This window comes from Olea europaea, unplaced genomic scaffold (assembly GCF_002742605.1).
Source record: "Olea europaea var. sylvestris unplaced genomic scaffold, O_europaea_v1 scaffold65, whole genome shotgun sequence".
Classification (NCBI taxonomy): domain Eukaryota; kingdom Viridiplantae; phylum Streptophyta; class Magnoliopsida; order Lamiales; family Oleaceae; genus Olea; species Olea europaea.
In genome coordinates this window covers 314989-335727 of record NW_019264872.1, presented here as the reverse complement: position 1 = coordinate 335727, position 20739 = coordinate 314989, and the positions used below count along the sequence as shown (strand labels likewise).

General features: G+C 37.1%; 2 protein-coding genes across 3 annotated transcripts; one reads left to right on the top strand and one right to left on the bottom strand.

Annotated features, from left to right (window-relative positions):
- Window positions 1-4065: 4065 nt before the first annotated feature.
- LOC111390115 (LIM domain-containing protein WLIM1-like) lies at window positions 4066-6843 on the top strand. 2 transcript variants are annotated; one of them, XM_023015113.1, is made up of 5 exons: window positions 4066-4430; window positions 5656-5752; window positions 5940-5983; window positions 6131-6226; window positions 6373-6843. In XM_023015113.1, the coding sequence occupies exons 1-5, from the start codon at window positions 4296-4298 to the stop codon at window positions 6586-6588; spliced, it is 588 nt and encodes a 195-aa protein (XP_022870881.1). In that variant the 5' UTR covers window positions 4066-4295; the 3' UTR covers window positions 6589-6843. The 2 variants fall into 2 exon arrangements, with proteins under 2 accessions (XP_022870881.1, XP_022870882.1); XM_023015114.1 differs by having other exon boundaries at window positions 4084-4430; window positions 6137-6226.
- Window positions 6844-17113: 10270 nt separating this feature from the next.
- LOC111390085 (exocyst complex component EXO70A1-like) lies at window positions 17114-20327 on the bottom strand. Its single transcript, XM_023015073.1, has 2 exons — window positions 19486-20327; window positions 17114-18556 (listed from the first exon to the last, which is right to left on the bottom strand). The coding sequence occupies exons 1-2, from the start codon at window positions 20254-20256 to the stop codon at window positions 17237-17239; spliced, it is 2091 nt and encodes a 696-aa protein (XP_022870841.1). The 5' UTR covers window positions 20257-20327; the 3' UTR covers window positions 17114-17236.
- Window positions 20328-20739: the final 412 nt, after the last annotated feature.

The window sequence follows — 20739 nt, the reverse complement described above, 5'->3', positions numbered from 1 at the left end:
TCACTTTGCAGGTCATGTTGTTTCCCTTGATAACTTGACCTCTTTTAATTTGTTCAATGTCCAAAAAATAGATTTTGTTAGGGCACGTGGAAAAGAGCAACCTGAATCAAGAATCCATTTGTGATTTAGGTTCCTTTCAACATTTACAAGAACCAGGCCATTATCAAATTTTTGCTTATCATTGGACAAAACAGCATTACCTTCATTTACCTTATTTCCTTTTGAATCAATTTACTTTTTGTAGCAATCCTTTTTAAAGTGACCCAACTTACCACAATAATAACATTTCTTTCCCTTTGCCATAGTTTTAGATTTCATTTTATTATTGTTCCTTTTCTTAGGGTCATTTTGAAATTTTGAATGAAAATTAGATTTACCAACATTTTTGTTTTTTATCAAAAGATTTTCACCACTTTATTGGTTGATAGAATCTGATTTTAATTCAAGAACCCTATTTCTTAAAGAATTTATAATGATTTCTGTGGTAAGCTTGTTTCTTCCATATTCTAAGGCATTCTTGAAGTCTTTATGCCCATCACTAATGGAGTTTAACAAGACCATGGCTAGCTGATCTTCTGATAATTTCTCATCACAGTTGGCAAAGTCCTAGGTCAATCTTGTAAATCTATCCAAGTTCTCATCTAAATCAACAGAACGATCCATTTTGAAAGAAATGAATTGTTTTAGCAAAAAAAATTGTTTGGAACAGATTTTGGCTCATATTGGGCTTTCAATTTAGTCCACAACTCTACAACAGTTTTAGTTTTACCTACAAACCTAATCACATTGTTTGAAAGGTACAAGAAAATAGTACTCTAGGCTATTTCTTCTAAATCAGTTCTTTTTGCAACAGACATTTCAGAAGACCAATAATTATCTAAGGCTTTAACACATTTCATTTGCATCAAGATAACCCTCATTTTCTAACTCCACATATTAAAGTCCCTCCCTCCCATCATACATGCTTACTTCAAACTTATCAGTAGCCATGACAAAATTCACAAAGATAGTTCACAACACACAAGTTTGAATTCAAGAACACACAGGGATACACAATAAGAGTACTACAAGCAGTCAGGGATTAGGGATTGATGACCAATGCACTTCTTTCAAGTTTCTTCAAGCAGTGAACACACAACACTAAGTATGAATGGCAGACCACACAAGAAACAGAGATTTCAAAAAAAAATCCTATGCCTCAACTAACTTCTCCAGCAAGATTCATCCAATTGCACTCCTCAACATGTTGTTATCTCAGATTCCCAAGACTTCTCGAGTCTTTGGACAAAGACCAAGCAAGTGAGCTATATTAGCACGCGGCAAATGAAGGGAAAAATCAGGGACTCTACTGTAAAGCATTACTTATTATAGAATGTAGGAAAGATCTTACCAAAGAGTTCGAAAGAACTCAGATTCCACCAAACAGTGTTCACGTCAGTTTGAAGCAGGTTTTGGGAATCAGGTTTAACTAAGAAATCACAAAGCTCCAGTAGTCCAGGTTGCTCTGATACCACTAAAAAGTTGAGAGATACTAATCATTAACCAAGATTCCAAACCACAATCATAAACAAAAAAATAAAGTGCAGAAAATGTAAAATGAACACAGTTATTTTTTCGGTCGAAGCCCCAGAGGTTCGATAACCAATCCTAACGCTTAATCCCCTGTTGAGCATTCATTAAAATGGATTAAGCCAGTTGCACTATAAAGCCCCAAAAATCAGGTAGCAAGTATAGAATTATGTTCCAGAATATTACAAAATAATAATTCACAAAGACTTATCTTATAAAGAATAATAGAACCAGCCACTATTCCACAAAAGAATCTCACTGAATCACAAAGATTTCTCTAATGAGGAAAACTGTCATCTCTAGAATCATAGGAACGGGTGCTTATTTCACAGTATATTACTTTCCACCAAGGAACTATATACAAGATCACGAAGATCTCACAGAAATTGGGCCTGTCAACATGAATCACGTAGATTTACATAATACACTGAAACACAGTACACTAACACAAGTAAATGGATTATTACTTCATCATCCCTCAAGTATTTCTCTAAGAATCACTCAAATATTGGACTCGGATTGATGAAGAAAATGGAGTTCACCCGCAGAGAAGAAGAGAGACAAAAAGGCGACTTCAAACCCAAGAAGAAAAGTCTCTTAATCAATAATGTGAATAGCCGCCCCGAAAATATGAAGCTTAGTTAGATAGAAGGATCTAGAATAAGATCCAATGGTTAGGAAATTACCACACATCACAATCCAGATGAAGAGCTTCATTAATAAAGTGTTAATCTGAAAACACATTTTCTCCTTTTTCTAATTTTTTGGAAGCACACTTTAGAAGGCAGCAGGTCACGGGTTCAATTCTCAACAACGTTCAGTAGACTTTCGTTGTCTAGAACATATAGTAAAAGCAATCTATAGCTATTATTGCCTAGATAACTATTGCGTTCTTTCTAGGATCTGAATTTTCAATTTTAGGTTCCATAGATTTAACTAAAGAGGACTAAGATCATGTCAAAGTACAAGATAGGTTGCCTGGATGGAAAGCAAAGGAATAGAAAGCAATGACAGAGATATAATAGGAATTTAGCCTTGTGTTATTGCATCAAACATATATTTTAGTATTTTGCGGTCCAATCTTCTTGGGAGTGGTTGCTCGGGTTTCTTGGCCTGGTATCCTACACCTCGCATTCATGATATCTACATTCACCTATCTTCCTGAAGGTATCTGAAGCTAAACCTCGTTCTGTAGGCTAGCCTTTCAAGATCTTTATTTTTGTACTTAGATTAGCGTGCACTACTAAAAAACATGGCTTCAGGATTTTTGGTTCCTGAAATCTCGATATCCCTTACTATTACTCTTTACCAACGGAATATTTGCAATCGCAAATCCGTTGCAAATTTGAGTGTCACTGATAGTTACCAACGGATCCTTCCGTATGTAAAGAGTAAACATTTTACCAATGAATTTTTCGTTGGTAAAGTGTGAATCTTTTACCAACGAAATTTTCGTTGATAAAAATCTTAACCAATACCAATCGACTTTCATTGGTAAATGTCTACCATCACAATTAGTAAAAATCAATGTTGTAAATAGCTGTATATGTGTGACGCATGGTTAAAAAAAAAAATTATTTATTTATTTATTTATTATTTTTATTATTATTTATTTAATAATTTTAATTTTTTTAACTTTTAACCAAACAATTGAAAGATCAAAATATTGTTTAACCACTTATTTGACCACAAATTAATTTATAGAGGGCAACTTAGAAGACTTTGTTGTGAACTTTCGATGTGGGATAAGTGAATTACTTTTACCAACAGATAATCCATTTCTAATTACCAATGAAAATATCCATAGGTGAAAGTTTCAAATGTTAAACGATTACATAAGGCACGGAATATTCGTTGGAAAAGAGATATCATTATTACCAATGGAAAATTCGTTGCTGGTTATCTTAGTTGGAAGTGAATTACTTTCACCAACGGATAATCCGTTTCTAATTACCAACGGATTGCATCCATTGGTAATATTTGGTACTTCACCTACGTATATTCTATAGGTAAAAGATTTAAATGTTAAATAGTTACATGAGGCACGGAGTATCCATTGGTAAAGAGATATCATCGTTATCAACGGAAAATTCGTTGCTGATTATCGTAGCTGAAAGTAAATAACTTTTACCGATAGATAATCTGTTTCTAATTACCAACGGATAATTTTCCCTAGGTGAAAAGTGAGTTAGGAAGTAACAATTATGACCTCATATGCAACTACTTTTTCCGCAAAAATTAATCCATTTTTATTAGACAACAAGCAAGTAGTAAAAAAATTATATAACAATGTTCAAAATCATTTCAACGCTTAATTAACAGATAGGGCGTAAATTTATTTATTTTTATTTGATCTTAACTATATATAATTGTATATTTCATTAGAAAACATAAACGAATTTGATGTAGATAGCATAAAAATAAGTACGATATGTTATTTAAACTATTAGATGGATAAATTAGGTAGAACTGATTTTACATAAAGAGAAACTATCAGAAAAAATTGAAATGAAAAAGAATATTAAAGGGTGGAAATCTAGTAAAGGTAGGTGCTTGATACAAGAGAAAAATGATTGACAAATATCTATTTACAACCCACAAATTTGTCTCTCCAAAGCGCTTTATCTTGCACATTTCTTTCTCTCTCTTCCCCCAAATCCCATCTGTTCACAACACGAGAGAGAAAGAGAGGTAGAGAAGACCAAGAGTTTTTTTTTTTGGTTACCATGGCATTTGCAGGAACAACCCAGAAATGCATGGCATGTGAGAAGACTGTGTATTTGGTTGACAAGTTAACTGCAGATAATAGAGTCTACCACAAAGCTTGTTTTAGATGTCATCACTGCAGGGGAACCCTCAAGGTTAGTTTGAAGTTTGAACTGAAATTCTTAGTTATATTTGCCTGCAAAAATTCATTACTCGATTCTGAGGTTCTGAAATTTTGTCATAATCTTACTCTTTTAGAATGGATCTTTGATTCTGAGTTTGACCTTCAGTTATAGATTCTTGATTGAATATATTTTAATTTTAGAGTCTGATTATTAAGCCCCTTTTTGTCATAATTTAACAAATTAAATTATTTCAAACATTAACATTTTCTACCACACATTCACACAATAAAATGTTAAAAACACAAATCAATAAAGTTTCTTTAAATTTTAACCACACATTCTCCAAAAAAAATAAAAATTAAATAATATTCAAAACTCATTAATTTCTCCATTAATGGGAGACAAACAGGCTCTAAATATTAAATTTGAGTGAATAAATAGCTTAAGCTGAAGTAATTTATCGTGATATTGAAGTTGAAAATGATCAGAATTCCAAGTCTTGTCACCATAGCGATGCCAAAAAAACCCGCCCCGTGCCAGAATGGGTTGGCGGGGGAGGGTACGGAGGGTGCGGGGGATCCTTGCCCCTTCCTGAACCGGCCCCGTGAAGGGGGAAAAAAATAAAAAATAATTCTATTTCTAGACAATTCACCCGTTAAAAATCCATTTTGAATTTGTATTTTATTGTCTAATAATAACATAACTCGAAACTTCGAAAATATAAATAAAAAAAATAAACGGAACAACAAACGGGGGTAAAAAGTTGCAGGCGGGGGCGAGGCGCGGTGCGGGATTTGAACGAGACGGGGCGGGGTGGAGGTGCCCCGTCCCAAACCCGCACCGTTGCCTTCTCTATGTCACCATCTCGTTCATGAAAATTGTCCACATATTGATAAAAAAAAAAAATGTAAGCTAGTGTATGCGGCACGTGCTGAACTCAATGTGCACTTTGTGTTTGTTTAAGCTTTTAGACAAGGTGGTAGTTCAACATAGAAAGATTTTTTTTATTTATTTGGACCAACTTTTCAGATAACTTTGCATTCTGGATTGCATCAATATATATTTTATATAAGACCAATTTTTCCAGCTTGATATCTTTCTTCTTTCTTTTGCTATTTCTTTTGTAGATTGGTTTCATGTATTCTATGAACCTGACATTCATAATATGATAATGTCAGTTTCATCATTGTAACTTGAGAATATATCAAAATTGTCTCATCCAGCGGATCTATATACTTCTATGGTTTAATTGCAGCTTGGAAACTACAATTCCTTTGAGGGAGTTCTATACTGCAGGCCACACTTTGATCAACTCTTCAAAAGAACTGGCAGCCTTGACAAAAGCTTTGAAGGTAAATAATGATAAATAATGAAGGTAGACGAGTTTTGCTCGCAACATTTGTTGTATGATTGGTAAGTTGTATTGGACAGTATTGTGGAGTATTAAACAAGAAAAAGAAGTTAAAATCTTGTTCATATAATCATGTCTAATATTGCATACTAACAATCCTCTTACTTCATTCTCCTTAACGTTTTCAGGAACTCCTAAAATTGCAAAACCAGAGAAACCAGTTGACAACGAGGTAAGAGACCTCATTGACACACTAAATGTATATAACAATCAAAAAATCCAAAATTGTCTATGTTCAGCTATTTTGTATTTGCATTCTAAGAGGCTTGCCAATATTCGGTACATGGATCCATAATCAATCTTCAAATCTTGATGTTTGAAACAGAAACCTCTGACAAACAAAGTTTCAAGTATGTTTGGTGGAACGAGAGAAAAATGCGTTGGTTGCAAGAATACTGTCTATCCAACTGAAAAGGTAATCATTTGGCTCATTTGAATCCACCCAATCTGTGGTTTAAATCCTCAAACTCACATATAGATAAGGCGTAAGATTTATTTCACATTATGTTTGGTGTGTAAGGAAAGGGGAAATTATGAGTGATACCTAGAAAATATGTACAGGTCTCGGTAAATGGAACTGCATACCACAAGAGCTGTTTCAAATGCACACATGGAGGATGCGTCATCAGTCCATCAAACTACATTGCACACGAGGGGCGCCTTTACTGCAAACACCATCATATTCAACTCATCAAGGAGAAAGGCAACTTAAGTCAGCTAGAGGGCGATCATGAGAAGAATTCGGTAGGAACTGGTGTTGTGGCTGCGGAAACATAAACCGATGAGGATATGATATCTAATGGTTACGCTTTGTGGTCATGTTTTTATTTTAACCTCTGTATCGGTGTACTACTTTCTGGAGTTAAACTAGATTTCTTGGAATCATGAATGTGTTTATGCATAAAAAGAGTTGAATTCTGTGTTTCGAATTGCTGAGTGTGCAGGCTGGCTTTTGTTGATATTCTTGGTTCATGTCATAAATTGCTGAGACATAAATGTTGATTAAATTTGAAGTTACTTGTGTTGATATTACTAGTGATATCACTCTTTTTTTATTGCTGATGCTAAATGTTTTTATCGTCATCTTTGAGTTTTCGGAACTGTAAATTTCAATTGTTACGCCTTCATCTTACATGGAGTCTTATTTGATTGCACGAAGTCCAGGCATCAAGGCATGAAGACTTCCAAAGCATATCAAGGCATGGAAATTCCTAGTATATAATACAAGGATGAAGTGCAAATCATGAGGACTCCCAACGTTTAATATACAACGAGTCCTAAAGCTTAGCATAAATGACGTCTTGGACTTCAGAGACTATTGTTATGCTTTCATAATACATGGAGACCTATTTGATGCCACATAGGACCGGTGTAGGAGCAAATGTCTCATAAGATCCACGTGAACGAAACAAGGATGATGAAGCTAGCCTTTTTACGTAGAGGCCAAGCCTTGTTAAGAGGTCGACCCACTGTAGCAGAAATCCCTCGATAAATTTTGATTTCGGGCTCAGAAAACAATCAAACGAACACCGGTTTACCTTGGCTCGACCCGAGACTTTCGCCTTACACTTTGGACTGCCCAACTCTCTCGAACCCCACAAAGGAGAAGGGTGGTGGTGTTAGCAATCCACAAAGATATGGAGAGGAAGAAGAAGATATCACAATGGTTAAATCTCACTCACAACCTCAAATGGCTTCCCTCTCTCTCGATTGCCTCTCTTTTCTCAACTCTCCTCTCCATTACTACAACACACACACACACACACACACACACACACACACACACATAAGCAGGTTTTGACTTATCCTTAAAATCTTTTGGTTGATTCATGAAAATTTGTTCATCAAGCTCACCATGTAAGAAAGCAGTTTTTACGTCATGTTATTCAAGTTCCCAGTCAAAATGTGCAACCAATGCGAGCATGATCCTAATAGTGGTGTACTTAACAACTGGTGAGAAAATTTCATTATAATCAACGCCCTCCTTCTGTGTATAGCCTTTAGCCACTAACCTAACTTTAAACCTTAGGGGTTCCGAGCTGCTAGTTCCTTACTTAACCTTAAAAACCCATTTGCAATCAACAATTAATTTGTTCTTAGGCCTAGGTACTAGCTCCCAAGTATGATTCTTTTCTAGAGAACTCATCTCTTCTTTCATTGCCTTAAGTCATTCATTTGATTGATCACTGCCTATTGCCTCTTCAAAGGTCTTTGACTCTTTATCAGCTAGTTCTTCATAACTAGCCTAGGCGAAAGCTAATTCAGATTCAAAACCGAACCTTATAGGTTCTCTCATCTGTCTCTTCTCTCTATCCCTAACTAAGTTATAGTTAGTTAAAGGAATTTTTTCCTCATAGTGCTCTTCTGTCACTATTTCGTTACTATTTTCCACCTCGAATTCCTGAGTTTGAGTCTCCACCTCATTTGAAGCAGTAGGGGCAGGTGGACTGAGTTTTCCTAACTCCACCTTAAGCTGGTCTCTCTCGTCACCTGATTCAGCTTCACTCTCAGGTTCAGTTTCCCCTTTAATCAAATGCATCTTATTTTCGTTAAACGTGACATCTCTACTTATGATGATTTTAACCCTTTTTTGGCTTCTATCCCATAACCTATAACCCTTAACACCCTCGGAGTATCCTAGATAGACACACTTCCTAGCTCTAGGTTTTAGTTTACCCTCACTTTGATGAGAAAAAGCTGTACAGCCAAAAGTTCTAAGTATTGAGTAATCACTTAGTTTACCCGACCATCTCTCATACGGAGTGTCACCATTCAATGCAGCAAAAGGAGTCAGATTAATCAAATAACAAACGGTCATAACAGCCTCACCCCAAAATGACTTAGGAATACCAGAACTAATCATCATGCAACGTACTTTATCAAATATGGTCATATTCATCCTTTCTACTACCCCATTTTGCTGAGGGGTGTAAAGAACGGTCTTATGTCTAGTTATCCGCTTTCTTTACACATACTATTAAATTTTTTTATTACAAAATTCTAGGTCATTATCTATCCTTAAAAATTTGATTTTCTTGCCAGTTTAGTTTTCCACTTGTCTCTTCCAATTGTTAAAACTATTAAAGGTCTCAGATTTATCCTTCAAAAGATAGAACCACACTTTCCTTGTGTAATCATCGATAATAGACAGGAAATACCTATTTCCATCCGATGTGGAATTACTAACAGGACCCCATAGATCAGAGTACACATATTCGAGCATGCCTTTAGTTCTATTAACACTCGTGGAGAAAGAAGTTTTATGATGCTTACCAAGCACACAATGATGACAAATCTGACACACAATCATTACCGAAAGCACCTTTTTTATTAAGCAGCTTAAGTCCCTTGACCCCTACGTAAGCAAGTCTATTATGCCATGTGTGTGTGTGATCAATCTTGGCAGAGGAGATAGAGGAATTCACACCTCTAATCACTTCCCCAATAGTAATGTATATATCGTTTTTCTTAATTCCCTTAATGGAAATTAAAGCACCTTTGATCATTTTCATCATACCATTTCCAATGTTACCAGTAAAGTCATTCTTCTCAAGTCTCCCTACTGAAATCAGATTCCTAGACAACTCAAAAATATATCTAACGTCCTTTAACGTATACACAAAACCTGTGTCAAATTTTACGTTTACGTCACCAATTCCAGCAATAGTATAGGCAAAATTATCACACAGTACAACATGCCCAACATTAGATTCATACAACTTATAAAATTATTTCTTTTCAGACGTCACATGAAAAGATGTACCAGAGTCAAGTATCAACTCATGCATGGGGGAATTAGTAGTTAGATTTAATTCAGCGGTGTATGCAACTGGACTTGTAATCATATAGACCTCACCACCATTTATATCGGAAGTAGATGCTAACACGTTTACCTCATCTCTCTCCTTAACCTTTAGCTTACCCTTCTCCTTATGACAATCTTTTATAAAATGCCCTGTATTTCCACAACCATAGCATTTTCTCGCTTTAGTCCTAGATTTTCATCTAGACCTACCTTTGCTCTTCTTTTTCGATCTATTACCACTTGACTCGCCACTAGTTTGATATCCCTCATGACTATTTTACCTAAATTGAGTTCTACCCCGCATCATATGTACCTCACTGTTCCTCTTATCATGTTTTTTAGCCCCAATTTCCATTTCTTTACTTCTAAGGGAATCTATGACAATTTCAGGTGTTAATGTGTCTCTACCATACTTAATGGCGTTCTTAACTTCTTTATAGGAATCAGGAATTGCATTGAGCAAAATTATGGCCTTATAAGTTTCAGACACAGTCTCATCACAATTAACTATATCTTGTACTAATTTGTTAAACACGTCTAGATTGTCATCAAGATCCTTTGAAGGATCCATTTTGAAACTGAAAAATTGTTCAAGCAGGTAAAGTTTATTCGGTGTAGACTTAAGTAAATACAAGTCTTCTAATTTTTTCCAAAGTTTTTTAGTGGTTTTTAGTTTACCCACCTTTCTTAAAACGGCGTCAGAAAAGTGTAAAATAATTGAGGTATAAGCAAGCTCATCGGCTTCTTCTCTTTGTTCTTGTGAAAAATCAGTTGAAAAATTCCCTTCAATGGCTTTTGAAACATTTTGTTGGACTAAAATACCCTTCATTTTTTATTGCCAAATAACAAAGTCACCCTTTTCATTAAAAATTCTCAAATCAAAACTGTGAGTTGTCATCTTTACACAATAGTCAAAAATGCACAAACCACAATCAAACCACACAAAGTAGTCCTAGGGTCACAGACAGTATACACCGTTCTAGATTCTCAGGATTTCATAAGACTCGCGGTCTTAGATCAAGGGAATTTTCGAACGAGTAAGGTCACGGTATTTCTAACGGAATAAGTAAGCGGCGAAAATAACAATGCAGCAAAAAATACGTCTAGCAGATAACTAGTCCCACAGTAATTACATCACTAAGAATTACAAAACTGATTTTAACTCAAAACAAATACTCAATCAAAAAATCAATCAAGAGCATGTAACCCTAATTCTAGCACAAGCAATGGTTGCCAAGTAATGATAACCCCCAACCTATTGTCACCCCACACGGTGACGTGCTAATGCTGAAAAATTAACGGGTAAAGCCAATTTACCAGAGCGGACGTGTCTGAGTCCGTATAATGGAGAAAGATACGAATCTACTGCTTTAGGGCTACAATCTTGGCCTAAAGTAATTCAGTAGATATATGCAGTTTCAACCGTCGATCCACCAGGGGCAAAATTGTCTAACTTTTTCTGTGTAACCTGAAATAGAAAATAAACATTGTCAGTGCGTTCAGGGGATTGAAATGAGCAAATTGCTCGAAGGAAGTTCGCCCGAAATTGCCACCGCCGAAGGTCGTCGTCGCCGCCGCGCGCCACACTGGAAGGGGCGCCTCAGCCTGCTGGTTCCGGGTATGGGATCAGTTTCGTCGAAAAGTTACTGGTTTGGCAAGAAAATGAGATTGCAGGTTCGGTTCCCTATAAAAACACGCATACCGTCATCATTTTTGGTGGTTTTCTGGCTGGAAAAGGTGACTCCGGCTCTGATGCCAGTTGTAGTGATAATTTCCAGCAAACACCAAGTTCAAATCGGGCTCAGTTTCACCTATTTCATCGACACTACCAAGGTTGAGACAACTCCAAAACCACCACCAAGGCCGCCCCACTTCCGGTTGCTATAGGTTGGGAAGATGGAGTCCAATAATTTGCCCACTAAGGATTAACCACAAAGGTCACAGTGAAGTGATAAAGAAATCGAGAGATAAGACTCACAAAGAGAAATTGGGCATAATGCTATGGAGGCCGAGAGAGAGACGGGAATATAAACCAAGTAAATATCCAAAATAGGTAAGTTAGGTTAGGGTTAATTTGTGGACCAAACAAGGCTCGACTCAATATTAATGGGCTTCAAATTAATAATATAGTCTTCCAAGGAAATGGGGCGAACCGTGAGCAACACTATTAACAATAGATTGCTTCGAACGGTCCATACGAATGTGGATTGTGTTGTCTCGATAATTGTGCCAATGTACTAATCAATCATATGGTCAAAGCCGATTGATAATAAAATCGAGGTTACATCATAGCCCGGGGGAGGTCGTTTGACAACAAATTGCCTAACACCCACATAAAGTGGGTAAGGCCAAAAACCATTCTAACACTTGAAACATTGAGTGCAAAAGGCCACTAGCACAAGGCCAATGCCGAAGCCAGAAGCCAAGGGTTCTATGACTAATAAAGCTGGCGCACACTAGGTGGAGTGGGACAAATACTTAGGTGAGGTGCAAGGTGATGCAAAATGGAAACAAAATCAAATAAGTTAGAATAGTATTTTTTTTGTTATTGCGTTTTATTGATTTTGGTAAGACAATTGATTTTATCTTCTTTTCGAAGGGAAATCCTAATTTTCCTCATTTGTCGAAATTTAAAACCTATATAAATAGTTTCCTTAATTATAATAAAACACACTTAAATATTGAACAAAATTACAATCTTCCTCCTATTTCTCTCTTCCTACTTTCTTTCCTTAATTGTTTTTGTTCTTTGCAATCGTCATCTCAAGATGCTAACAGGCATGAGGCCTAAGCTGAGGCCGAGGCCGAGGCTAGGCACTCCAAGTCTATAGGGCCTCATTAGGATCGGAAGAGAAGCATATATGAAAGTTGGCTAAGCCTTGGGCAATTGGCCAAAGATACTCTGATGAACAAAACCTCATTACAGAAACCGAATATCAGGGAGACCCTCTAAATGACCACTGCTCACACGAATCCCGAACCTGTTATTTGTATTCACTGTTGATAGCATAGTCCAACGAGAAAGATCATTATGAGAATCACCATAGGGAAATAAAACAAAGAGACAAGTACAATCCATTATCTTCGATAGCCAGTTAGCCTACCAAGGCATCATTGGGAGGCCAGCCCTCAAGGAACTTATGGCCATGATATCAATTCACCATTTTTCCATGAAATTCCTCACTGAGGGAGGTATCTTCAACTTCATGGTGACCAAGAGTCTAGCCAATGCTACATGAATGCTCTAAGGAAGGCTGCTTCTTAGGGAATAGAGGTCTACATGGTGATGATGGTTAACGCTGCCACGGTAGAGGCCAAGGATGTTCCAAATGTTGAAAATAGCCAAAGAGAAGTTGGACCTCGAGCTACTGAGTTAGACTCATAAGCCACCTGATAGACTCCTATCAGCGTGGAAGGACCTAGAAGAATTGAGAAGCTTATTCAGTTAGAATATATTCAGATAAGGGCAGAGTATTTTGGGGAATAATGATGTGATAAGTTACCTATAAATGTAATAGGGGAGGGATTGGGGAGATTTCATTCAGAGAATTAGTTGATGAGTTAGGGGGAGAGATTTAAGCCTCTTGAATGCTTAGAATTGTTCTTTTAATTTCTGTAATCGTCCTTTTTCAATCAAAAAGTCACTTATTCAATATTTGAATTTGTTCTTTCAAGTGGTATCCTATCAAATAGTATCAGAGCACTATCTTCCTGGAGATGACATTTGGGACATTACTTCTGATGAAGAAAATGAATTAGACGATCGGGTTAGTAATTTGGAAGTGATGCTTGAGAAAATGAATTCAAAAATAAGAGAGGGAATAGGAGCCATGAATTTGAGCTCCAGAGAAGTTTGGCAATAATGATGGAGAGGTCAATTTGATGATGAAGAAATGGGACATGCAGGAGAGAGAGACAGAGAGAGGAGAAAGGAGTTTCATCTACTTCACCTGAGCCAACTTTGCAATCTGACACCTCACTCAAAGGCCTAGAGGCTGGGAGGAGTCCAGAGGAATGTCTGCACAGGGAAGGGATAGCACGACTGGAAAATCGAGGTCACCAACTGGAGATTCTGGAGTTGAAGGATTGGGAAAACTCGTTACTGGATTTCCTTCCGCCATCACAGGTAGGAATTAGTCTGGAAAAAACCTCGGAGCTGATGCAGGAAGGAACAGCTACAGATCACAGGTGGAATTTCAATGTTTTGGCAGCCCCTTTCTCAGTGTTTTCTGAATCCGTCAAGGAACGGAAGAGGCTAAAACCCCAAGATATGGACCAAAATATGGAGCTAGCCCAATGGGTTAATGACAGTAGTGAATCTTTAAAAAAAGCCCAAGCTATTTCAGGCCCATATAGATATAAAAGTAATGTTTATGGCCCCATTATTCCCAATCATTTAGGCCCAAATTTAAATTTCAAACTCTCATGCTTTCCCTTATCATACAACTTACATTCCCAACTCAACAACCATGGTTATCCCAAACACCACTGAAGTCACCATACGTCCACGCACACCAATGGAAAAAGGTCATCCAATTAAGAGGTTCAATGAAATGCAAATGTTTGTGAAATCTATGGTAAAGGCATTCACAAAAAGAGGATAGGGAGTGTTACTGGAATTAGGGTTTTTTGGAGTAGAAATTGAAGAAATAGTGACTGAGGCTTCCAACTTCATTGCACAAGTACTACAATAGAATCGCTCGGTTATCAAATGGCTCAATGAGTTAGCCTTGGCTACCCCTGAACTCACCCTTACCTTTGAAATTCCAACAAAATATGATGTCATCGGAATTGATACCAAGAACGGAAAGCACCATGAAGAACTGTGGAAATTTGCTAATCAAATCAATAAGCTGGAAGTGCCAAGTTTCAACGGAGAGGATCCTAAAACTAATGAGTTCTTGGATCGGAAGGAGAGGGAGGCAGTTGCAATCTATTTGGATGGAGAAGTTGTGATGTGATATCAATGTAAGGAAGGTAATTTTCTTAATGGATTGAATTGCATAATAGAGGCTGAGGGCGTGATGTTAAAACTTAAGAGATTGGGCCTTAGTTTGGAGTTGGGCCAATGGGGAAAAGAGAGAAATGAATTCACAAATCAAGTCCAAGTAAATTACAACCCAACTAAGAATGAGATTAATGCATACATTTCAAACCTGACTAAACCCTTAGGAATTCCTTCTATAGGTTATGGAATTTTTATGGATAACATTTTAATTGTATGGGGTGGATTGACTAGAAGGGTTAATAGCTACAACAAGCTTACTCCAAAATTGGTTTCGGATTTTGAAGTGGCTTCCACTTTGAGGACAAGGTGGATTTCAAGAGGCGAGTAATGATAGACTCCTATCAACATGGAAGGACCTAGAAGAATTGAGAAACTTATTCAGTTAGAATAGATTCGGTTAGGGGCAGGGTATTTTGGGGAATAATGGTGTGATAAGTTGCCTATAAATGTAATAGGGGATGGATTGGGGAGATTTCATGCAAAGAATTAGTTGATGAGTTAGGGGGAGAGATCTAAGCCTCTCGAACGCTTAGAATTGTTCTTTTAATTTCTGTAATCGTCCTTTTTCAATCCAAAAGTCACTTATTCAATATTTGAATTTGTTCTTTCAAGTGGTATCCTATCACCACCATTGTTAAAGAGTTGGAGAGCTTCCCGATTGACCCCAAAGAAGCAAGCTCTCCCTGTAGTCAAGGAAAAGCTAAATTGATTCTTGAGGAAGAACCTTGACATATGGAAGCATGAAGATGTAGGGGACGTTGATCCCAATATTTCTTGCCACACGCTAAGGGTAGACCCCAAGGGCAAGCTTCACCATAAAAAGAAGAGACGATTGAACCGAAAAGGACTGCAACCCTAGAAGAAGAAGTGGACAAGGTCATTACCAATGGCTTTGCAAGGAGGCCCACTAACCTAAAGTAGTTTGCCCCCTTCCTAATGCACAAGATAGAGAAGGAGTGGATAAGTTGATCTGAAAAAGGTGGGTCCTAAAGATAGTTTCCATCTTTCTCGGATCAATCAATTAGTGGATGCTACCGCTAATCATGAACCTAGCTTCATAGATGCATACTCAATATACAATTAAATCCCCAAGGTCAGGCCCATTGAGGACCATACCTTTTATCATGAATAGAGGCTATTTATAGCTGAAAGGTGATGTCTTTCAAGCTAAAGAATGCTGAGGCTACATACCAAAAGGTTGGAAAGCTGGATGTTTTCTAAATTGATTGGAAAGTCTTTGAAAGTGTATGTGGATAGCCTGTTGGTCAGACAATAGCTAAAGATCATGTCAAGAACCAAGAGAAATTCTAAGAAAATACTGGATGAAGCTGAAGCCATTTAAAGTTGCAATTGGAGTAGGATCAAAAAAGTTCTTAGGCTATATGGTTAATCCAAGAGGGATAGAGGCTAATCCAAAAATGATCAAAGCACCCTTACAGTGGTTAATTTTTTTCCTGCATGTACACACATGCGCAATGATGCTTGAAGCACCTCAAATTCAAAGCACAAGATACTGAACCGCCTCTGTAACCAGTAAACCAAGGTGAAGATTTTAAAGTGTGTTCATTTGGACGCCTTTGCTACAATTGATGAAAGCATGCTTTTTCAATTAGCGTGTTGGCAATGAATACCAATCAGGGAGAGCCATGTGTACTCAATAGAAACATGCCTCACTAGTCTCTATAGAGTAATGCCACATAGACTGGAGAGTTGCACCATTGGTGCTAGATAGCATTATTTGTTTGTATAGGGTAGTTTGGACTGACTCTGGGGTGTGTGTTGGCATGTTCTCTCTTTTCATCTTCATCTCTTCTCCAATTTTCTCTTTTACTAGTGATGTGGTTTTCTAAGGTGTGAGTGATATTTTTCTATGGTTTCATTTGACAAATAAGGGAGAAGTTCCAGTGGTCCTTCAGGGTAAAACCCTGAGTTTCTTGGGAGTGTTTTTCTCTGATTCGAGGATTCTTCTCAAATGGTGGTTCGCTTTGGCTACAAGGTTTTGGATTGGTACTGGTTTGCTAGATTGGGGGCTTCAACTGAGCCTGGATGAAGAATGGCGTGCCAGTTTCTTCAGGCAGATTTTGTGTAATCTGATATTGGATCTTTAGTTTTCTCTTTGTTTTATTTTGTATTTGCCGAGATGTATTCTCTTTACTAACATCTTAAGCTTTTGGACAAGGTAAAGATCTTGAATTCAAACCTTATCACTTCCTTATTTGTAAATTGTGCACCGAAAAATGAATTCCCCTTGCATTTAAAGAGTATTTCTCAAACAATTACATCCAGTTTAGCCTCAAGAGAAGGAACAAATTTTCCTTTTATGCTCTCTGATCCTGTCAAGTCCAACATGGCAAACATTCGATGTATGTTTAAGCTGTTCCAATTTATAAATTCGTAAAGTTCTACCTGAAATGATCCATTTGTTAGTAAACTTTTACAGGACTGTAATATGTATTTGATGAAGGTGAAATGCCAACAGTACCATCTTCATTTATGAGTTTTACAGGATAAGTGATACAATGCTTAACACTTCATGAATCGTTCTGATTTAAAGACTTGTGTATTGAGTATTTACTTGTACAATCCATAATTTCAAATCTGGAGGATTGGGATCATGGAATATCTTTGCTTTCATGAGTTTGATCAATCAATGATCTCCTACTATGTTTAAGATCACTCGAGCTCCATCGATGAAGATTCGACTTGCCATCAGCTACCTGATCAACACCCTCAAAAATCTGGTTCAATAAATCGTTGAGTAATTCTGGTGACATATTAGACTTAAACTCCAAAAATGAAGAATAGTTGTTGAGAAACTCAGTATATGCAGGCAGCACAAGCGTAACAGTGGCTTCTTTCATTTGTTCTCTCAAATCTGCATCAGAAATAATGCTGTAAGTGCTTCTGTGCCTCTGACACATCTCATCAAATCCATCCATGAAAGCATCCATTTTCCCTCTTATTAGAACTCCAATGCCATCTTTATTGGCTCTCTTAATTTCTTCTGTGTCAAGCAATCTCACAAGAGTCCCCCAAGCTTGCTTCTGGTATAAGTAAGCGGATTCTTCGGCAACATGTCTATACCTTTTTTTCATGTATTGCTCTCCCAATAGCTTCCCAAGTTCTGTGTTTCGTGTTCTCATGTAAATGTACCAATACGTGTTCATTGCAAAGATGTGAGGGAGTACTTTGTCCTTGTAAAGTGATTTCTTGGTTTCGATGTTCCTTTGGATCGCTTCCATGACATTGGAAATGGCATCTTTGAGTAAAATTTCATCAGTTTCGGGAGTCAAAAGTATGCCAGCTTTCCATAATTGATCAGTCCTGAGTACCTGTGCCATTGGTGCACTATAACTATCCACGGCAAGGTTTTTGAGGTAGTTGATAGCATATCGAACAAGTTTAGGAACTGAACCGTCATGAGGTGGAGGCAAACCATCTTGATTGCTTTCGATTTGAAGCCCAAACTCCCAAAGGACCTTAGTCGATGAATGGACAAGGAGTTTCTTGAGTTCTCTGAATCGAGAACAAATATCAGCTCCTGCTTCACCTTCAAAAATCTCGGAAAATTCAGGTTTAAGCTTTTCTAATGAATCAAACATGTCTAAAAGCTTAAATAACTTCTGGGGTTCTTTGTCACTTCTTGCAACTCCTTCTCCAAATCGGAAGAAGACAGCCATGATTTTATCAGCAATCTTAACGAAACATTCGGGCCATACCATTCCTTCCATTATGTTTCCCAGTACTTGGTTGCACAAGTCCTTCTCGGTCACAAAAACTACTTTTACAGCAAGTTCAAAGTGTTGGATCCAAAGAGCTATTGCAGTCTCCAAACTTACCCATTCCATTTCATCAATTTCTTCTGGAGTGCAAGTTTTCAGGTAATCCGGGCTTAATCTCATCAATGCTTTGGCTGCCCTTCTATATCTCACCTGTTAAATATTACAGAGAAAAGTGTACCATCGGAGCTTTTGGGAAAAAAATAAAAATTACCAGAAAAAACCCTATAAATAATCACATGTTGACTCTCAATAGTTGTTAAAGGAATAAATCTCACATCGGTTAAATACCGAAATATTGACCAACTTAAATAAATCTTGGACCACTCCTCTTAACAAGATTGACTTTATTAAGATGGACCTCAAATCCTAACAGGGTATTAGAGCCCAGTAAGCTCCAACGATCTATTCAATTCGATTAAGTCTAAAAAATGAGCATACGAATTTCAAGATTGGTCTGCTCAAAAAGAGCCATCATCTTACGGGGCATGTTAAAGGAATAAATTCAACATCGGTTAAATACCGAAATATTGACAACTTAAATAGATCTAGGACCACTCCTCTTAACAAGGTTGACCTTATTAAGATAGACCCCAAATCCTAACAATAGTAATGCAAAAATAACACATAATTACTCCATAATTCAATTAACGTCAAACAGATAGTAGTACTGTCATATAGTTCTTTCCGAACTGATTTGTCTATCAATAGTGAGTATCATATTGGGTGATTCTTGATTTTTTTGAAAAATGCATATCAATCTCACGATATTAACTGATTTATTTAAATCCTGTTCGGTAGAAATTAAAATTTAGATCTTAATCTAAGTTAAGGTCGACAACTAATTTTAACCACACCAGGATGACCAACCATACCAAATTCTCAATCATATTATATTCATATCACAAGATTTGACTAGGTTTTATGCTGGTTGTGAGCCGATCCCAAACTCCTACTTTACTGAGATTCGAGTCTGGTTGTGAAAAATATAGATGATAAGTACGAGGGATTTGAATTCATGTGCATTAAATAGACAAAACTTTAGGCACAATATTGTTCATACGAGTTAGTATTGTTCTTACCTTCACAAAGATGTCAATGCATATATCAAGACAATCATTTGCAGCCAATGTCCCTGAAATTCGTCTAACAACTTTGAGCTCCAGTTCAGTACCCAGCTTCTCCGGCACCATTTCATTCATATCATCCCCCATATTCTGATGCCTTAACTGCTGTAACAAATTCTCATACTCATCTTGCAAATTCAACAAGGCCTCATCAAGAAGCCCATCAAATCTCATTGAATCGACCTCTGTCTCGTATAGCACTTTCAGAGTAATCAAAGTCTCCCTCAAACGGTGCGTTCTGTACTGATCAGTGGCTTTAGTCCTGCTCAAATACTCAACCACTTCTTGCAGTTTTTGAATTGCTGGCTCACTCTCTTGGCTAATGGAAGTCAAGGCGATGTTCAATTCATCAACGCAGTCCACATACTTGATCAACATTTTGAGCCTGTCTTTCAAAGTTTTCTCGTTCAGTAGTTTCGAAGCTATGTCAAGAAGCCTACGCTGGAGGGACTCGGAGTGTTTGAAGCTGTCGAGAAGTGCAAGAGCCGGAGAAATGGCTCGGTTTATTCTAGTTTCGAGAGCTTTAGCCCCAATGGACAGTGATTGTAAAGGTGCAACTCTTCTTGATGCCACTGTTACGTTTTCTTGTATGGCATCGAAATTTTCATCCATTTTCTCTAAGCATTTTTCGAGGCTGGTCGAATTATGGAGCAGGGTTTTGATATCGGAACATGCTAGTTGTAGCTTAGAAAGAACTGGATCATCTGAATTTGTTATCAACTCCATTGAAACTGTCTGTGTATGGAGGTGTAATTTGGTTTGCAAGTTATAGATCAACCGGTCTAGGGGTAAAAAATTATTCGGGGCAGAATGGAAAGGACAAAGGGACGTGTCCAATGACTAGATTTCGATGGATACTAAGAACATATGGCATTTAGGATTCGAACCAGACAAAAAATGATTTCGGAGAGTCCTAATGTGACGGCTGGTTATATTAAAGTGCTTTGTAAAGGATTGATTGAAATTGACCATATGGACAGATAATATGGGGTAGTGTCCATTCTCCCTCCGATGCTTTATAGTGATTGATTGGAAGATAATATAAGATAATTTCAGAGTGATTTCATTCAATCTATGATGGGATAAGATATGATTTGATCAGAACTTCTAAAAAAAAAAAATCCAGTTTTTTTTTTTACACTATGTAAACCATTACATGACTCCATTATGTATAAATAGTATTATTCTTATACTTTTACCCTAGTTTAA

What these genes read in the sequence shown, in the direction of transcription:
- LOC111390085 (XM_023015073.1), bottom strand. Translation starts at nt 20,256, where the DNA reads ATGGAGTTGATAACAAATTCAGATGATCCAGTTCTTTCTAAGCTACAA. An exon ending in GCATTGACATCTTTGTGAAG is followed by an intron (nt 18,557 to 19,485) that starts GTAAGAACAATA and finishes AATATTTAACAG; the next exon opens with GTGAGATATAGAAGGGCAGC.
- LOC111390115 (XM_023015113.1), top strand. Translation starts at nt 4,296, where the DNA reads ATGGCATTTGCAGGAACAACCCAGAAATGCATGGCATGTGAGAAGACT. An exon ending in AGAAACCAGTTGACAACGAG is followed by an intron (nt 5,984 to 6,130) that starts GTAAGAGACCTC and finishes TCTTGATGTTTG; the next exon opens with AAACAGAAACCTCTGACAAA. An exon ending in CTGTCTATCCAACTGAAAAG is followed by an intron (nt 6,227 to 6,372) that starts GTAATCATTTGG and finishes AAATATGTACAG; the next exon opens with GTCTCGGTAAATGGAACTGC.